Genomic DNA, 16595 nt, shown 5'->3' on the forward strand with positions numbered 1-16595 from the left:
GAAAGGTAGTGAAGGACGTGTCGATCATTTCTGAGAAGAACGAGAAGGTGGAGAAGTATCATCAGCAAGTAATTGTCGTTGGCGTTTAGGCATGGGACCAGAGTTGGTCCGACGTGGAACGGGTTGGCGATTTGAAAATTGCCGCACCGTAGAGGGAGAGGCCGGAAGCATAGTCAGAGGAGAGTGAAGGTCCGATAAATTGAAGGAGTCAGTCGAGGCCTCAGTACCTGAAGCGGGTGAGGAAACAGCACCGGCAATAGGTACAGAGGCATGAGGAATGTCTGAAGAGTGGTCCAAAGACGAGGCGGGGTCAGAACGGGGTGCGGTATCAAGAAGGGGCCCGGGGGTACCAGGTTCATGGACTAGGGCTGCCATGGTTAGGTTACTTCTTTCTTTTTGTTTTTAAGAAAAAAAAAGAAAGAAGAAAAGAAAATAAAAATAAAAAAAAGAATAAAAAAAGGGGGGACCGGGGAGGGATAGTTCCTAGGAGGAATGAAAGGGCCAGAAATCTCCCTCCATGCCCAAGAGGACCTCAGCACCGCAAGTAGCGCAGATGCAGCATGGAACCCGTGCCATACCCTACCCATCATGCTAGTAAACTAACAATCCGGGATAGCAACCTCACATCTGCCGAGCTACCTCGGTGGACAAAAGAGAGGGCGGCCGGATATCCGCCACAAAGCATACCTCCTTCGGCCACCACCCCCGGAATCCGAAAGGTGGCTTCCAGAGATACACTCGTCACCAGAAAGACACTCAAAGCTACTCCGGGATACCGGAGAGGGATCGGGACATCCCCAGGCGATCCAGATTCCACGGCAAACTACGCCACCGCTAAGAACCTCAATGGAATGGGATGGACCCCGGTATCCTTTCCCCTACCTAGGAACTAGCGCGCCTGTGGGAGAAATCCCAAAGGACAAAAAGAGGAAGGGCAAAAGGGAGGGGTGGGGAGGAGGAGGAGGAAAGGAAAAAGGGGAGGATGGGGAGGATGGGATAGGGGAGGGGAGATTGGGGGGTAATTAGGTTCGGTCTGAGGAAGAAGACCGATAGGTCGCTCACTGGTAAACAATGCCAGACTGGCTGCCGCCCCGGCTCACGCCGTGGGTACATGTCCCTGACGAACTACTAATCGCGAGTCAACCTATGAAAAGCGAGCCCATGTTTATATGAAAATACCCCTATGATTTCCGAAATCTATGATTGCCGAGAACTATGAAAAGCGAGGGACCACTGTACTTTCAGATGTTGAAAAAACGTATATATACGTTTGGACCATTTAAGGGTTAAATTATTATTGATCTTACAGTTGACTCTAATTATACAATATACAAGTATTACTTGCACTATAATAATGCAAGATACAAGGCAAACATTTATTAGATCTTCCATAGTGGTATAATTGTGCCAGCAGGAGGCTGTATCATTTCCCGGTGGTTATTTCACAACAACATGCTTTTATATTAATACCTGGACTCCTTTAGCATTTGCACAGTTTATGAACTCACTTGCTAGCAGCAAATAATGGACGAAGGTGTGGAGTGGGGCTTTAGTTTACCAAATCTTGCCCTCATGTTTCCTCCAAACTGTTTGAACAAATCTCATACCCTATATACAAGCTCTGTAAAAATCCTTAACAATACCTTGAGTATACCTGGGGGAAAATTCAGGGGTCAATGCCCCTACGGCCCAGTACGTGACCAAGCCTTGCAGTGGATCAGGGCCTGATCAACCTGGCTGGCTGCACGTGAACCAACGTATGAACCACAGCAAGGCTGGTCAGATGCTAATTTTAGGTGCCTGTCCAGTTTCTTCTTGAAGACAACCAGAAGTCTATTGGTAATCCCCCTTAAGTATGCTGGGAGGCAGCTCAACAGTCTTGGGCCCCTGACACTTATTGTGTTGTCTGTGAATTTTGTGAAATCTTTTTGTTCCTCTGAACACTGATATGGCTTTTATGCTGAGTGAACAAGATTCACGTGTCATATTAGATGTGATTTCTGTTTAAAGTCTTTTTGACACTGAACACTGATATTATTTTTATCTTGAATGAATATTCAAGTGTTGAATAAGATGTGATTTTTTTTTAAAGTCTTTTAAACACTCTGAACACTGATATGGTTTTTCTTGTGAATGAACAACATTCATGTGTCTTGTTAGATGTGATTTCTGCTTAAAGTCTTTTTGACACTCAGAACATTGATATGGTTTTTCTTGGGAATGAACTCTCATGTGTTGTATTAGATGGGATTTTTTTGAACATTTTTTTAGACACTCTGAACACTGAAATGATTTTCCTTGTGAATGAACTCTCATGTGTTGTATAAGAGAAGATTTATGTGAAAAATCTTTCAGACACTCTGAACATTGATAAGGTTTTTCTTGTGAATGAACTCTCATGTGTTTTATAAGATTTTGTTTACATGAGAAGTTTTTTAGACACTCTGAGCACTGATATGGTTTTTCTTGTGAATGGACACTCATGTGTTGTCTTAGTTGTGATTTATGTGAAAAGCCCTTTTGACACTCTGAACACTGATATGGTTTTTCTTGCAAGTGAGCTCTCATGTGCTGTATTAGATTTGATTTATCTTTAAAGTTTTTTAAACACTCCGAACAGTAATATGGTTTTTCTTGAGAATGAATTCTCAGGTGTCTTATTAGACTTGATTTTAGTGGAAAGCCTTTTAGACACTCTGAACATTGATAAGGTTTTTCTTGTGAATGACCTTTCATGTGTTTCATAAGATTTTGTTTACATGAGAAATCTTTTAAACATTCTGAACACTGATATGGTTTTTCTTGTGAATGGACACTCATGTGTTGTACTAGATGTGATTTTTGTGAAAAATCTTTTAGACACTCTGAACACTGATATGGTTTTTCTTGTGAATGAACTCTCATGTGTCTTGTTAGATCTGATTTTTGAATAAAATCTTTCAGACACTCTTCACACTGATATGGTTTTTCTTGTGAATGAATTCTCGTGTGTCGTATTAGGCTTGATTTATCAGAAAAGCTTTTCAAACATTCTGAACATTGAAATGGTTTTTCTTGCAAATGTATTCTCAAGTGTTGTATTAGATTTGAGCTATATGAAAACCTTTTTAAACACTCTGAACATTGATATGGTTTTTCTTGTAAATGAACTTTCATGTGTTGTGTTAGATATGATTTCCGCTTGAAGTTTTTTAAACACTCTGAACACTGATGTGTGTTTTTTCCTGGAGGAACTTTATTGCACTGCATCATGTTATTTATCTGGGACGTCATTTAGATACTAATTACTGATATTGTTTCTCTGCTTATTGAATTCTTACATATTAAATGTCTTTTAAAATTTTAAATATGGAATATTTATGAGAAAAATAATGTAAAAACACTCATCATATAAAAGTTCTCATTATTATCTTTAATTTACTGCATAAACTATCTGATGTTTAGGAAAAAAGATATTTAAATGTTAAATTTACATTAAATATTTCCAGCTTATATTGCCCAGAAAGTTTTTGAAATTAGTGTGCAAAGACTTGATGTAAACTTACACTTGGTAAAGAGCAATAAAGTGGTACCTGTCAGTAAGTAATTCACTGCAGTAGAATATTAACTGCATTTATTCACTTTTCAACTTCTTATAAACAATATAAATAATCAAGTAATGAATATTTTCATTCGAAAGTAATAGTGTTAATTGTTAGTTTTTGTTTGATTAACAACAGCACACAACATCAACATGAGTGTTAACATTAATAACAGCACACAGCATTAACATGAGTGTTAACATTAATAACAGCACACAACATCAACATGAGTGTTAACATTAACAACAGCACACAGCATTAACATGAGTGTTAACATTAACAACAGCACACAGCATTAACATGAGTGTTAACATTAACAACAGCACACAACATCAACATGAGTGTTAACATTAATAACAGCACACAGTATTAACATGAGTGTTAACATTAATAACAGCACACAGTATTAACATGAGTGTTAACATTAACAACAGCACACAGTATTAACACGAGTGTTAACATTAACAACAGCACACAGGATTAATATGAATGTATACATTATCAAGAGAACACTTCTGAGTCAGACAAACATAGTTAAATAATGAAATTAAAATGTATAAGTGAAATATAAGCAGGAAAATATAAGATTAATAAAAAATATTTTGTATAGCATCAGTAAGTTAATAAAGGCATCTATCAATTATGTGAAAAATGGAAGGAATGTGATATGATAAAATATCTGAAGAAGAGAGGGTAATATAAATGATACATTACAATATCCTGTCATTACTTAAAGTAAAGAAAATAACAGAAACAATGCATTACAATATTCTTCAAACAGTCAATTAATGCAATTACTAAAGCTTATAGTCTTATGTACTAAAATTGTTATTCTGCTTTACTGTTAAAAATATAACTTATTTTTTAGAATATAAAAAATATTACAAAGAAAATCTACACACTTCATTAAGACTATACTTGTGTCTTATAAAGACACTAACCAAATATTTATATAATAAGCTAAGAAACTTTTAAACAGTAATAAATTTTAGTGTAAAAGATGTTAATAATACATGTACAGTACTATATTAATATAAGTACAGTATTATAATAAGTGAAGTTATGTTCAGTGGTTGTTGAGGGTCGTAGATGTAACTGATATTCAGGGTATATTCACAACAATGTAGTCAACAAAACTATTGCTGACACTATTTCTGCAGTACATCCTCCACTTACACCAGTACTGAGTCTACATATTATCCATAATTCTTCTCTTGACATGATGAACTGCAAAGAAAAATATATATATATATATATATATATATAGGGATTCAGGGAAACCGGTTATTTTCTTATAGTCGGACTTGAGTCCTGGAAATGGGAAGTACAATGCCTGCACTTTAAAGGAGGGCTTTGGGATATTAGCAGTTTGGAGGGATATGTTGTGTATCTTTATATGTATATGCTTCTAAACTGTTGTATTCTGAGCACCTCTTCAAAAGCAGTGATAATGTGTGAGTGTGGTGAAAGTGTTGAATGATGATGAAAGTATTTTCTTTTTGGGGATTTTCTTTCTTTTTTGGGTCACCCTGCCTCGGTGGGAGACAACCAACTTGAAAAAAAAAAAAAAAAAAAAATATATATATATATATATATATATATATATATATATATATATATATATATATATATATATATATATATATATATATATATATATATATATATACAGTGGACCCCCGGTTAACGATATTTTTTCACTCCAGAAGTATGTTCAGGTGCCAGTACTGACCGAATTTGTTCCCATAAGGAATATTGTGAAGTAGATTAGTCCATTTCAGACCCCCAAACATACACGTACAAACGCACTTACATAAATACATTTACATAATTGGTCGCATTCGGAGGTGATCGTTATGTGGGGGGTCCACTGTATATATATATATATATATATATATATATATATATATATATATATATATATATATATATATATATATATATATATATATATATATATATATATATATATATATATATATATATATATATATATATGTATATATATATATATATATATATATATATATATATATATATATATATATATATATATATATATATATATATATATATATATATATATATATATATATTAATCAACACTCTAAATTTAATAATTGTGATTTTGTTAAAGATAAATTACAATTTTTCTCAACTGGCTTTCAGTCAAATACATAGATGAGTAAGACATGTGCAGCACCTGGGTATTTTTATTGGAGAGACATCATGCCTGTACAATAGACTTTCTCAATATAATATAGAGGAGTGAGGCTCACCAGTTAGGGACATTGTCAAACGTTGGTGGGACTCACACGTGAAAGTAGGTTATGTCAGATATGAAGTATAGAAAATATCTGTCCCGTACATGGAAGATTCATGAATGTTGTGGCATGTACAGAGTATGTTACAATTTATTTCGCCTATGTCACACTCCCATATAGGCTGTCTCCCAACCAGCAAACAGGGTGACAAGGATTTAACGATCGATAGAGTACCCGTCATTAAATCAGTACCTTGGTTCACCGACAAATCACAGGCAAGCCTGCTAAAGTTGAAGCAACATGGTTCACCTGTGGTAAGCACTGGCAGACTTGCCTACCTGCTGGGTGAATATGGTGCACTCTCCCTGGCTTCTGCTTTGCTATCTGTCACTGTGGTGTGCACTTACTATTCTATCTGTATATATTGTATATACCTGTATATACTGGGTGAAGGCAAAATATACATTATAGTCTACTGCTGAGTTTGTTTGCTCCAATTCCCATTATGACCAGGTCTCACAGGCTATTTATTACCTGTGATCATAATAAAGGTCATGAGAGTGAACAAAATAATGGAGACAATGGACATGACACCAACCTTAACCCCTTGACTCTCGCAACCCCAAATCCTGAGGTGTCTCCTGGTGTCGCAAAATTTAATATATATATATATATATATATATATATATATATATATATATATATATATATATATATATATATATATATATATATATATATATATATATATAGTATCTTGTTTCTCATCCGCGGCAGCGGCAGCAGCGGCATCCTACCAGCTCTTCTTCCTCAAAAAACATCGCTCATCAAAACTTGTGATGGCCTAAGTGAAAGTTCAACTACATGAACCCATGTAGACCACAAAATGACCCAAGAATACTAAGAATGTAACCCAAATCTTGACAAAAATAGAAGATCTAAGGAAGACAGCCCTGCTAACCCAAACACTGCCTCCGCTGCCAGACAACCACTTAACCCAAGCTCCGAGAAAACAAGCCTTCACCATTGCTACACAGTATCTACTTCAGTGATACTATGAAAGGATATCGCAGAAGAAACAACATCAGTAATAAAAGAATAACAGCAAGGACCCTAGAACTCAACTTGTCTACCCAGCAGGATGCCGGTGTATCATCAACCCCCCTCACCGCCGCCACCCAGGGAACAACAACAACAACAAACATGGCTGACTCCCCCTCCAACTCCACTCCCTTCAAAGGATTCACCCATGATTACTCAGGTATGATTATTCCTGACAATATCAAGGACTACATCGTTGCTCTAGAAAACAAAATTAAAGATATCAAAGCAACACTCGAGCGACGAGAATCCAAGATAACCAACCTCGAGAACAAGATCCAAAACCTTGAAGAGAAGATTACATCGGGAAGTGTTGACACAGAAAATACTCTGAAAGCAGCTATAGCCAGTCACACCGAACAAATAACTACAATAAATATGAAGGTTGAAGAAGCAATCAAGGACTGGAATCAGAACATGCACACTCGACTAAATGAATACCTTGATTTCCAAGACGACAAAACTGAACAAGATAAGTTGTCTGATGCAGTTATAATAAACAGTCCACACATTCCAAGTGACATAACACAAGCTCAGTGCAAAGAAACTGCTGTCAGGATAATACAGGACCACGTACAAGTCATCGTGCAAAACAATGAAATCAAAGAAACACGTTTGTTAGGAAAACCAGGAAGTAAACACAGTATAATGATCCGACTTCATTCATACGATAAAAGAAAGGACCTAATTAAATCAGCAATTACAATGAAAAATGGAGTGTACATAAATGAGTGTCTAACAAAAAAACGTCAAAACCTTCTGTTCAGGCTGAGAAAACTTAAACAGGAAAACAAAATACATCAGTGTTTCACGCGAGATGGGAAAATACTAGTAAGGAAAACATCAACAGGACAACAATATACTATCTCAAACGAACACGATTTCTCTACCTTCCTTAGAAAAGCTGTCATTTCTGTAACAGATTAGATAAGTGCCCATAATACACATATACGTGTGGTGCATATAGTGTACCTTACTATTATATTGTGCATTATTATTTTTATTTTTTTTTCATCACAAGCTAATGCTAACTACCTCCAATACTTTTTTACTTCTTTCTTACTGCTATTAATTGCTCATAATTTTATGTTACAAGTCAAATCTTACTCCAAATTAATATTATTCATTGTTCTTACCTGTCCATTTAATTTTGTTTACCACTACTTGTTTATTTAGTCACTTTTTATTGTGTGTGCAATTAGTGTATATTCCAATTACTTTTTTGCAAGTACCAAAACTATCTTTTGCTAGCTAGTACCAACTACCTCATTTTTTTTTTTTACTTTTTATTGTGCAATAAACTGCTCAACTTACTTAATATTACAAATCAGATCTTACTCCTAAACCAATATTATTTCATAGTGACTATCTGTCCATTTAACTTGTTTACCATTACTTAATTGTAGTCCCTTATATATTTTTTTTTTCCTTTATTTTAGCCTTATATAACTACCTTAGCTCATATATTCACAATTGTTAAAATAATCAAGGTGCTATTCTCAGGTGCTAAAGTTAATAAGTTCACTATTTTGCCATTATACTCCAAAGCTCATTTATTTGATTACCACTTTATTGTTCACCACAACTTATATTAGTCCCTTTTATATTATAATTTTATATTATAATTCTAACTTTAAAGAATTACCTTTAAAGTACTACCTACTATCATATTCCCAAGCTCCATTATTTGATCATCACTTTATTTGTTCACCACAATTTATTTTAGTCCCTTTTATATTGTCGCCTTTATTTCAGCTTTAAAAAACTACCTTAGCTCATTATTTTTACATTTGTTAAATAATTCAGGTGCTATTTTTTTTTAGCTTTAGAATATTTACTTTATTTTTTACTTAATTCTAACTATAGATTCACTACAAATCTTATGATTACAAGCAATGATCCTGATACCAACCTCTTATTTAATGACTTAAATGATTCAAACAGTTACTGTAATTACTACACAGCAGAACAATCAAAGGCACTTCTCAGAGCCAACAACAACATAACTATCTTTAACTACAATACCAGATCTTTAAGCAAGCATTATGATGACCTCCTAGCATTACTAAATTCCTTGCATGCCAATATGTCCATTCTACTCCACTTGTCACTTCTACTCCATATTGTTTAGGACTACGGAACAATGCTTTTCTCCAGACTGAGGGACTGACCACCTCAAAACTTTAAGGGTGATGGACTGATTACATCGTCTTCAAGTCTCTTCTGCTTCTATCAACTTTTCTGTACTCGAATGAAGAAGCCTACTGTGTAGGCGAAACGTTTCGAAATAAAGATACCTAACTGTTGCATATGTGTCTTACCTAACAATATGTCCATCATTACACTAACTGAAACCTGGCTAAAGCCTGATACTACAGATGTCGATGCCATTCCTGGTTACACAGCCATACACAACTGTAGGCCAGACCAACAAGGGGGTGGCACTGCTATATACTACTCAGACCAACTAGAATGTATCACTAATACTTGCACAAGGGATGAACATGGGGAATATATAATAGCTAAATTCAAATCCAAATACCTACAAAAACCTCTCACAGTGATAAACATCTACAGAGTTCCACAATCAAACATTAGCCAATTTAGTCAAAACCTAGGAAGTATAACTGATGCTTGCATGAACAAAGATCACTTACTACTCTCAGGTGACTTCAATATAAATCTCCTGCAAGACCAGGACCCACACGTTACTGAATTCACAAACACAATGAGTAACTGCATGTTGCTACCAACAGTAACAAAACCTACAAGAGTTACAGAGACTAGTGTTTCCCTACTTGACCACATCTGGACCAACACCATATCCCCTTTAAAATCAGGCATAATTACAGATAATACCACAGACCACTACCCTACTTTCCTCATAACAACTCTTGGTAAAATACGCCAAGACACTACTAAAGTCACCTTCAGACTTCACAATGAGGCAGCCATTAATAACTTCACAACAGCAGTAACAAACACTGACTGGCACACTGAGCTAGAAATCTATACAGATATTTATTTTATTTATTTATTTATTTAAAAATTTGAGCACACATACAGAGGTACAACAAATACAGGTAAGAGCAGTATGCCAAAGCCACTTATACTATGCATAGCATTACGGGCTGGCTTAAAATTAACTTAAGATTAACTAAGCAATGATGAAATCAGTGATAAAACATTAATGTAAACAGGTTACTATAAAGCACAAGTGAGTATTACAAAGACAGGTCATATGGTTGTATGCATTGTTGTACATTCAGTAGAATGGAGTATTCTGTTAGGTAGTGTATTTAAAAAATAATAAAGTTAGATTGGGTTTTAGGTTTAACATTTAAGTGATATAATTGTGAGAAACATTTAAGATATACAATTTATAAGGTTCAGTTATTCAGTATTTATTTGGTTTTGGGTGAGTAAGTGATCTTTGAGAAGAGACTTGAATTTATAAACAGGTAGTGTTTCTTTTATATTTACAGGTAATGAATTCCAGATTTTAGGGCCTTTTATGTGGATTGAGTTTTTACATAGTGTGAGATGGACACGAGGAACATCAAAGAGTGATCTGTGCCTTGTGTTATGGTCATGTGTTCTGTTGAGGTTGGCAAGGAGATGTTTGAGGGGAGGGTTAATATCAGAGTTAAGTGTTCTATGTATGTAATAGGTGCAGTAGTAAGTATGGATGTTTTGTATGGTGAGGAGGTTTAGTGTATTGAATATTGGTGGAGTGTGCTGCCTATAGTGAGAATTTGTTATCATTCTAACTGCAGCCTTTTGTTGGGTAATTAGTGGTCTGAGATGGTTACTTGTTGTTGAGCCCCATGCACAAATTCCATAGGTGAGATAGGGGTAAATAAGAGAGTGATATAGGGCCAGGAGGGCTGACTGTGGAGCATAGTACCGTATCTTCGATAGTATGCCTACAGTCTTGGAAATTTTCTTAGAAATTTGTTGTATATGTGTATGAAATCTGAGTCTATTATCAAGGTGGATTCCTAAGAATTTTCCCTCTGTTAGCTTTGTGATAGGTGATCCGTTTATCATTATGTTAAGAGGGACATCTGAATGAAGTAGGTTTTGTCAATGTTTAGTGTAAGTTTGTTAGTTCTCATCCAGGTAGATATTTTCTGTAATTCGGTATTTACAGTATTGGCTAGCGTGACTGGGCTCGGGTGGGAGAAGACGTATGTAGTGTCATCTGCAAATAGTGTGGGTTTGAGTAATTGCGAAGCATTTGGTAGGTCATTTATGTATAGGAGAAAGAGAAGAGGGCCAAGGACACTTCCCTGTGGGACACCAACTGTAATTGGTTGTGCAGAGGAGTTTGCCCCATTTGCATACACATATTGGCTTCTGTTGCTGAGGTATGACTTGAGGTAGTTGAGGGAGTGCCCTCTTATACCATAGTGTGACAATTTTACGTGGAGCAAGTCATGGTCAACTGTATCAAAAGCTTTACGTAAGTCAATGAAGATCCCCAGTGGGACTTCTTTTTTCTCTATTGCAGTGTATATATGTTCTAGCATGTGTATAATAGCATCATTAGTATTTTTATTAGGCCTGAATCCAAATTGGCAGGGGTTGAGTATGTTTTGGGAGATAAGGTAGGAGTAGATTCGTTTATGAATTAATTTTTCGAAGATTTTTGAGAGAGGGTGTAAGTTGGATATTGGCCTATAGTTATTCAACTCTGTTTGGTCTCCTCCTTTGTGGATCGGGGTGACCCTTGCTATTTTGAGTACTGTAGGGAAGGTGGAGGATTCAATGGATTTGTTAAAGAGTGTTGCAATGATTGGTGATAGCACTTGTGACACTTTTTTGTATATAAAGGGTGGTAAGGTATTTAAATCTCCTGCCTTGTTTTTTAGTGTGTTGATAATAAGGGAGACTTCGTATGGGTTAGTCGGAGCTAGGAACAGTGTGTTCGGGTAGTTGCCGGTGAGGTAGTCATTTGGTGGGGTATCTGAGCTTGGGATTTTATTGGCAAGGTTTTGTCCTATAGTGGAGAAGAAATCATTGAGTCTGTTTGCTGTTTCTGTTGGTGGGAGTTGGGGTTCATCTGATTTTGCTAATTTTATTTCGCTATTTCGTGATATCTTTTTTGTTCCTAGAATTTCTGATAGGGTTTTCCAGGTCTTTTTTATATCACCTCGTAAGTTGGATAATCTGTTCTCATAATACAATTTTTTTGCCCTTCTTATCAGGCTGGTTAGGATTGACGAGTAACGTTTTGTTTGGTCTCTGGTTATGTGACCCATTCTGTACTGTTTTTCATATTGGTGTTTTGTATTTATGGATTTGAGAATGCTGGGTGTTAGCCAGGGACTGTTCAGTCTCTTAGCTGTCATCTGTTTAGTTTTTTTAGGGCAGTGCTTGTTATAGAGGTATTGGGTCTTTTTTAGAAAATTATTAATACATTCGTCAATATCTGTATAGATTTCTAGCTCAGTGTGCCAGTCAATGTTTGCTACTGCTGTTGTGAAGTTATTAATGGCTGCCTCATTGTGAAGTCTGAAGGTGACTTTAGTAGTGTCTTGTGGTAATTTACCAAGAGTTGTTATGAGGAAAGTCGGGTAGTGGTCTGTGGTATTATCTGTAATTATGCCTGATTTTAAAGGGGATATGGTGTTGGTCCAGATGTGGTCAAGTAGGGAAACACTAGTCTCTGTAACTCTTGTAGGTTTTGTTACTGTTGGTAGCAACATACAGTTACTCATTGTGTTTGTGAATTCAGTAACGTGTGGGTCCTGGTCTTGCAGGAGATTTATATTGAAGTCACCTGAGAGTAGTAAGTGATCTTTGTTCATGCGTGCATCAGTTATCATACTTCCTAGGTTTTGACTAAATTGACTAATGTTTGACTGTGGAACTCTGTAGATGTTTATCAATGTGAGAGGTTTTTGTAGGTATTTGGATTTGAATTTGGCTATTATATATTCCCCATGTTCATCCCTTGTGCAAGTATTAGTGATACATTCTAGTTGGTCTGAGTAGTATATGGCTGTGCCACCCCCTTGTTGGTCTGGCCTACAGTTGTGTATGGCTGTGTAACCAGGAATGGCATAGACATCTGTACTATCAGGCTTTAGCCAGGTTTCAGTTAGTGTAATGATGGACATATTGGCATGTAAGGAATTTAGTAATGCTATGAGGTCATCGTAATGCTTGCTTAAAGATCTGATATTGTAGTTAAAGATAGTTATGTTGTTGTTGGCACTGAGAAGTGCCTTTGATTGTTCTGCAGTGTAGTAATTACAGTAACTGTTTGATTCATTTAAGTCATTAAATAAGAGATTGGTATCAGGATCAATGCTTGTAATCATAAGATTTGTAGTGAATCTATAGTTAGAATTAAGTATAAAACAACATAAATAGTCATAAGCTAAAAAATAGCACCTGAATTATTTAACAAATGTAAAATAATGAGCTAAGGTAGTTTTTTTTTTTTTTTTTTTTTTTTAAGCTGAAATAAAGGAGACAATATAAAAGGGACTAATACAAATATAGTGATGATCAAATAATGGAGCTTGGGAATATGATAGTAGGTAGTACTATAAAGGTAATTCTTTAAAATTAGAATTATAGTATAAAATAATAATATAAAAGGGACTAATATAAGTTGTGGTGAACAATAAAGTGGTAATCAAATAATGAGCTTTGGAATATAATGGCAAAATTGTGAACTTATTCTACTTTAGCACCTGAGAATAGCACCTTGATTATTTTAACAATTGTGAATATATAAACTAGGGTAGTTATATAAAGCTAAAATAAAGGAGAAAATATATAAGGGACTAAAATTAGGTAATGGTAAACAAAGTTAAATGGACAGGTGGTCACTATGAAATAATATTGGTTTAGGAGTAAGATCTGATTTGTAATATTAAATAAATTGAGCAGTTTATTGCACAATAAAAGTAAAAAAAATGAGGTAGTTGGTACTAGCTAGCAAAAGATAGTTTTGGTACTTGCAAAAAAGTAATTGGAATATACACTAATTGCATACACAATGAAAAGTGACTAAAAAAACTAGTGATAAACAAAATTAAATGGACAGGTAAGAATAATGAATATTATTAATTTGGAGTAAGATTTGACTTGTAGTTTAAAATTATGAGCAATTAATAGCAGTAAGAAAGAAGTATAGAGTATTGGAGGTAGTTGGCATTAGCTAGTGATGAAAAATAATAAAAATAATTATGCACGATATGATGTAGGGCGAAATGACAGTAGTTTGTTGGATTATGTATTGGTAGATAAAAGACTGTTGAGTAGACTTCAGGATGTACATGTTTATAGAGGGGCCACAGATATATCAGATCACTTTCTAGTTGTAGCTACACTGAGAGTAAAAGGTAGATGGGATACAAGGAGAATAGAAGCATCAGGGAAGAGAGAGGTGAAGGTTTATAAACTAAAAGAGGAGGCAGTTAGGGTAAGATATAAACAGCTATTGGAGGATAGATGGGATAATGAGAGCATAGGCAATGGGGTCGAAGAGGTATGGGGTAGGTTTAAAAATGTAGTGTTAGAGTGTTCAGCAGAAGTTTGTGGTTACAGGAAAGTGGGTGCAGGAGGGAAGAGGAGCGATTGGTGGAATGATGATGTAAAGAGAGTAGTAAGGGAGAAAAAGTTAGCATATGAGAAGTTTTTACAAAGTAGAAGTGATGCAAGGAGGGAAGAGTATATGGAGAAAAAGAGAGAGGTTAAGAGAGTGGTGAAGCAATGTAAAAAGAGAGCAAATGAGAGAGTGGGTGAGATGTTATCAACAAATTTTGTTGAAAATAAGAAAAAGTTTTGGAGTGAGATTAACAAGTTAAGAAAGCCTAGAGAACAAATGGATTTGTCAGTTAAAAATAGGAGAGGAGAGTTATTAAATGGAGAGTTAGAGGTATTGGGAAGATGGAAGGAATATTTTGAGGAATTGTTAAATGTTGATGAAGATAGGGAAGCTGTGATTTCGTGTATAGGGCAAGGAGGAATAACATCTTGTAGGAGTGAGGAAGAGCCAGTTGTGAGTGTGGGGGAAGTTCGTGAGGCAGTAGGTAAATTGAAAGGGGGTAAGGCAGCCGGGATTGATGGGATAAAGATAGAAATGTTAAAAGCAGGTGGGGATATAGTTTTGGAGTGGTTGGTGCAATTGTTTAATAAATGTATGGAAGAGGTAAGGTACCTAGGGATTGGCAGAGAGCATGCATAGTTCCTTTGTATAAAGGCAAAGGGGATAAAAGAGAGTGCAAAAATTATAGGGGGATAAGTCTGTTGAGTGTACCTGGTAAAGTGTATGGTAGAGTTATAATTGAAAGAATTAAGAGTAAGACGGAGAATAGGATAGCAGATGAACAAGGAGGCTTTAGGAAAGGTAGGGGGTGTGTGGACCAGGTGTTTACAGTGAAACATATAAGTGAACAGTATTTAGATAAGGCTAAAGAGGTCTTTGTGGCATTTATGGATTTGGAAAAGGCGTATGACAGGGTGGATAGGGGGGCAATGTGGCAGATGTTGCAAGTGTATGGTGTAGGAGGTAGGTTACTGAAAGCAGTGAAGAGTTTTTACGAGGATAGTGAGGCTCAAGTTAGAGTATGTAGGAAAGAGGGAAATTTTTTCCCAGTAAAAGTAGGCCTTAGACAAGGATGTGTGATGTCACCGTGGTTGTTTAATATATTTATAGATGGGGTTGTAAGAGAAGTAAATGCGAGGGTCTTGGCAAGAGGCGTGGAGTTAAAAGATAAAGAATCACACACAAAGTGGGAGTTGTCACAGCTGCTCTTTGCTGATGACACTGTGCTCTTGGGAGATTCTGAAGAGAAGTTGCAGAGATTGGTGGATGAATTTGGTAGGGTGTGCAAAAGAAGAAAATTAAAGGTGAATACAGGAAAGAGTAAGGTTATGAGGATAACAAAAAGATTAGGTGATGAAAGATTGAATATCAGATTGGAGGGAGAGAGTATGGAGGAGGTGAACGTATTCAGATATTTGGGAGTGGACGTGTCAGCGGATGGGTCTATGAAAGATGAGGTGAATCATAGAATTGATGAGGGAAAAAGAGTGAGTGGTGCACTTAGGAGTCTGTGGAGACAAAGAACTTTGTCCTTGGAGGCAAAGAGGGGAATGTATGAGAGTATAGTTTTACCAACGCTCTTATATGGGTGTGAAGCGTGGGTGATGAATGTTGCAGCGAGGAGAAGGCTGGAGGCAGTGGAGATGTCATGTCTGAGGGCAATGTGTGGTGTGAATATAATGCAGAGAATTCGTAGTTTGGAAGTTAGGAGGAGGTGCGGGATTACCAAAACTGTTGTCCAGAGGGCTGAGGAAGGGTTGTTGAGGTGGTTCGGACATGTAGAGAGAATGGAGCGAAACAGAATGACTTCAAGAGTGTATCAGTCTGTAGTGGAAGGAAGGCGGGGTAGGGGTCGGCCTAGGAAGGGTTGGAGGGAGGGGGTAAAGGAGGTTTTGTGTGCGAGGGGCTTGGACTTCCAGCAGGCATGCTTGAGCGTGTTTGATAGGAGTGAATGGAGACAAATGGTTTTTAATACTTGACGTGCTGTTGGAGTGTGAGCAAAGTAACATTTATGAAGGGATTCAGGGAAACCGGCAGGCCGGACTTGAGTCCTGGAGATGGGAAGTACAGTGCCTGCACTCT

General features: G+C 36.3%; 1 protein-coding gene across 1 annotated transcript in view; it reads right to left on the minus strand.

Moving 5' to 3' along the window:
- Positions 1-918: 918 nt before the first annotated feature.
- The window catches only part of LOC138851995 (zinc finger protein 271-like), a 34020-nt gene continuing 18343 nt past the window's right edge, over positions 919-16595 (minus strand). The window contains exon 2 of the mRNA XM_070081590.1: positions 919-4808. Within this exon, the coding sequence (XP_069937691.1) occupies positions 2041-3273 (1233 nt within the window). The 5' untranslated portion in view covers positions 3274-4808 and the 3' untranslated portion in view covers positions 919-2040. The remainder of the gene's footprint in view (positions 4809-16595) is intronic.

The sequence above is a fragment of the Cherax quadricarinatus genome, unplaced genomic scaffold (genome assembly GCF_038502225.1).
Source record: "Cherax quadricarinatus isolate ZL_2023a unplaced genomic scaffold, ASM3850222v1 Contig3267, whole genome shotgun sequence".
NCBI classification, from domain to species: Eukaryota; Metazoa; Arthropoda; class Malacostraca; order Decapoda; family Parastacidae; genus Cherax; species Cherax quadricarinatus.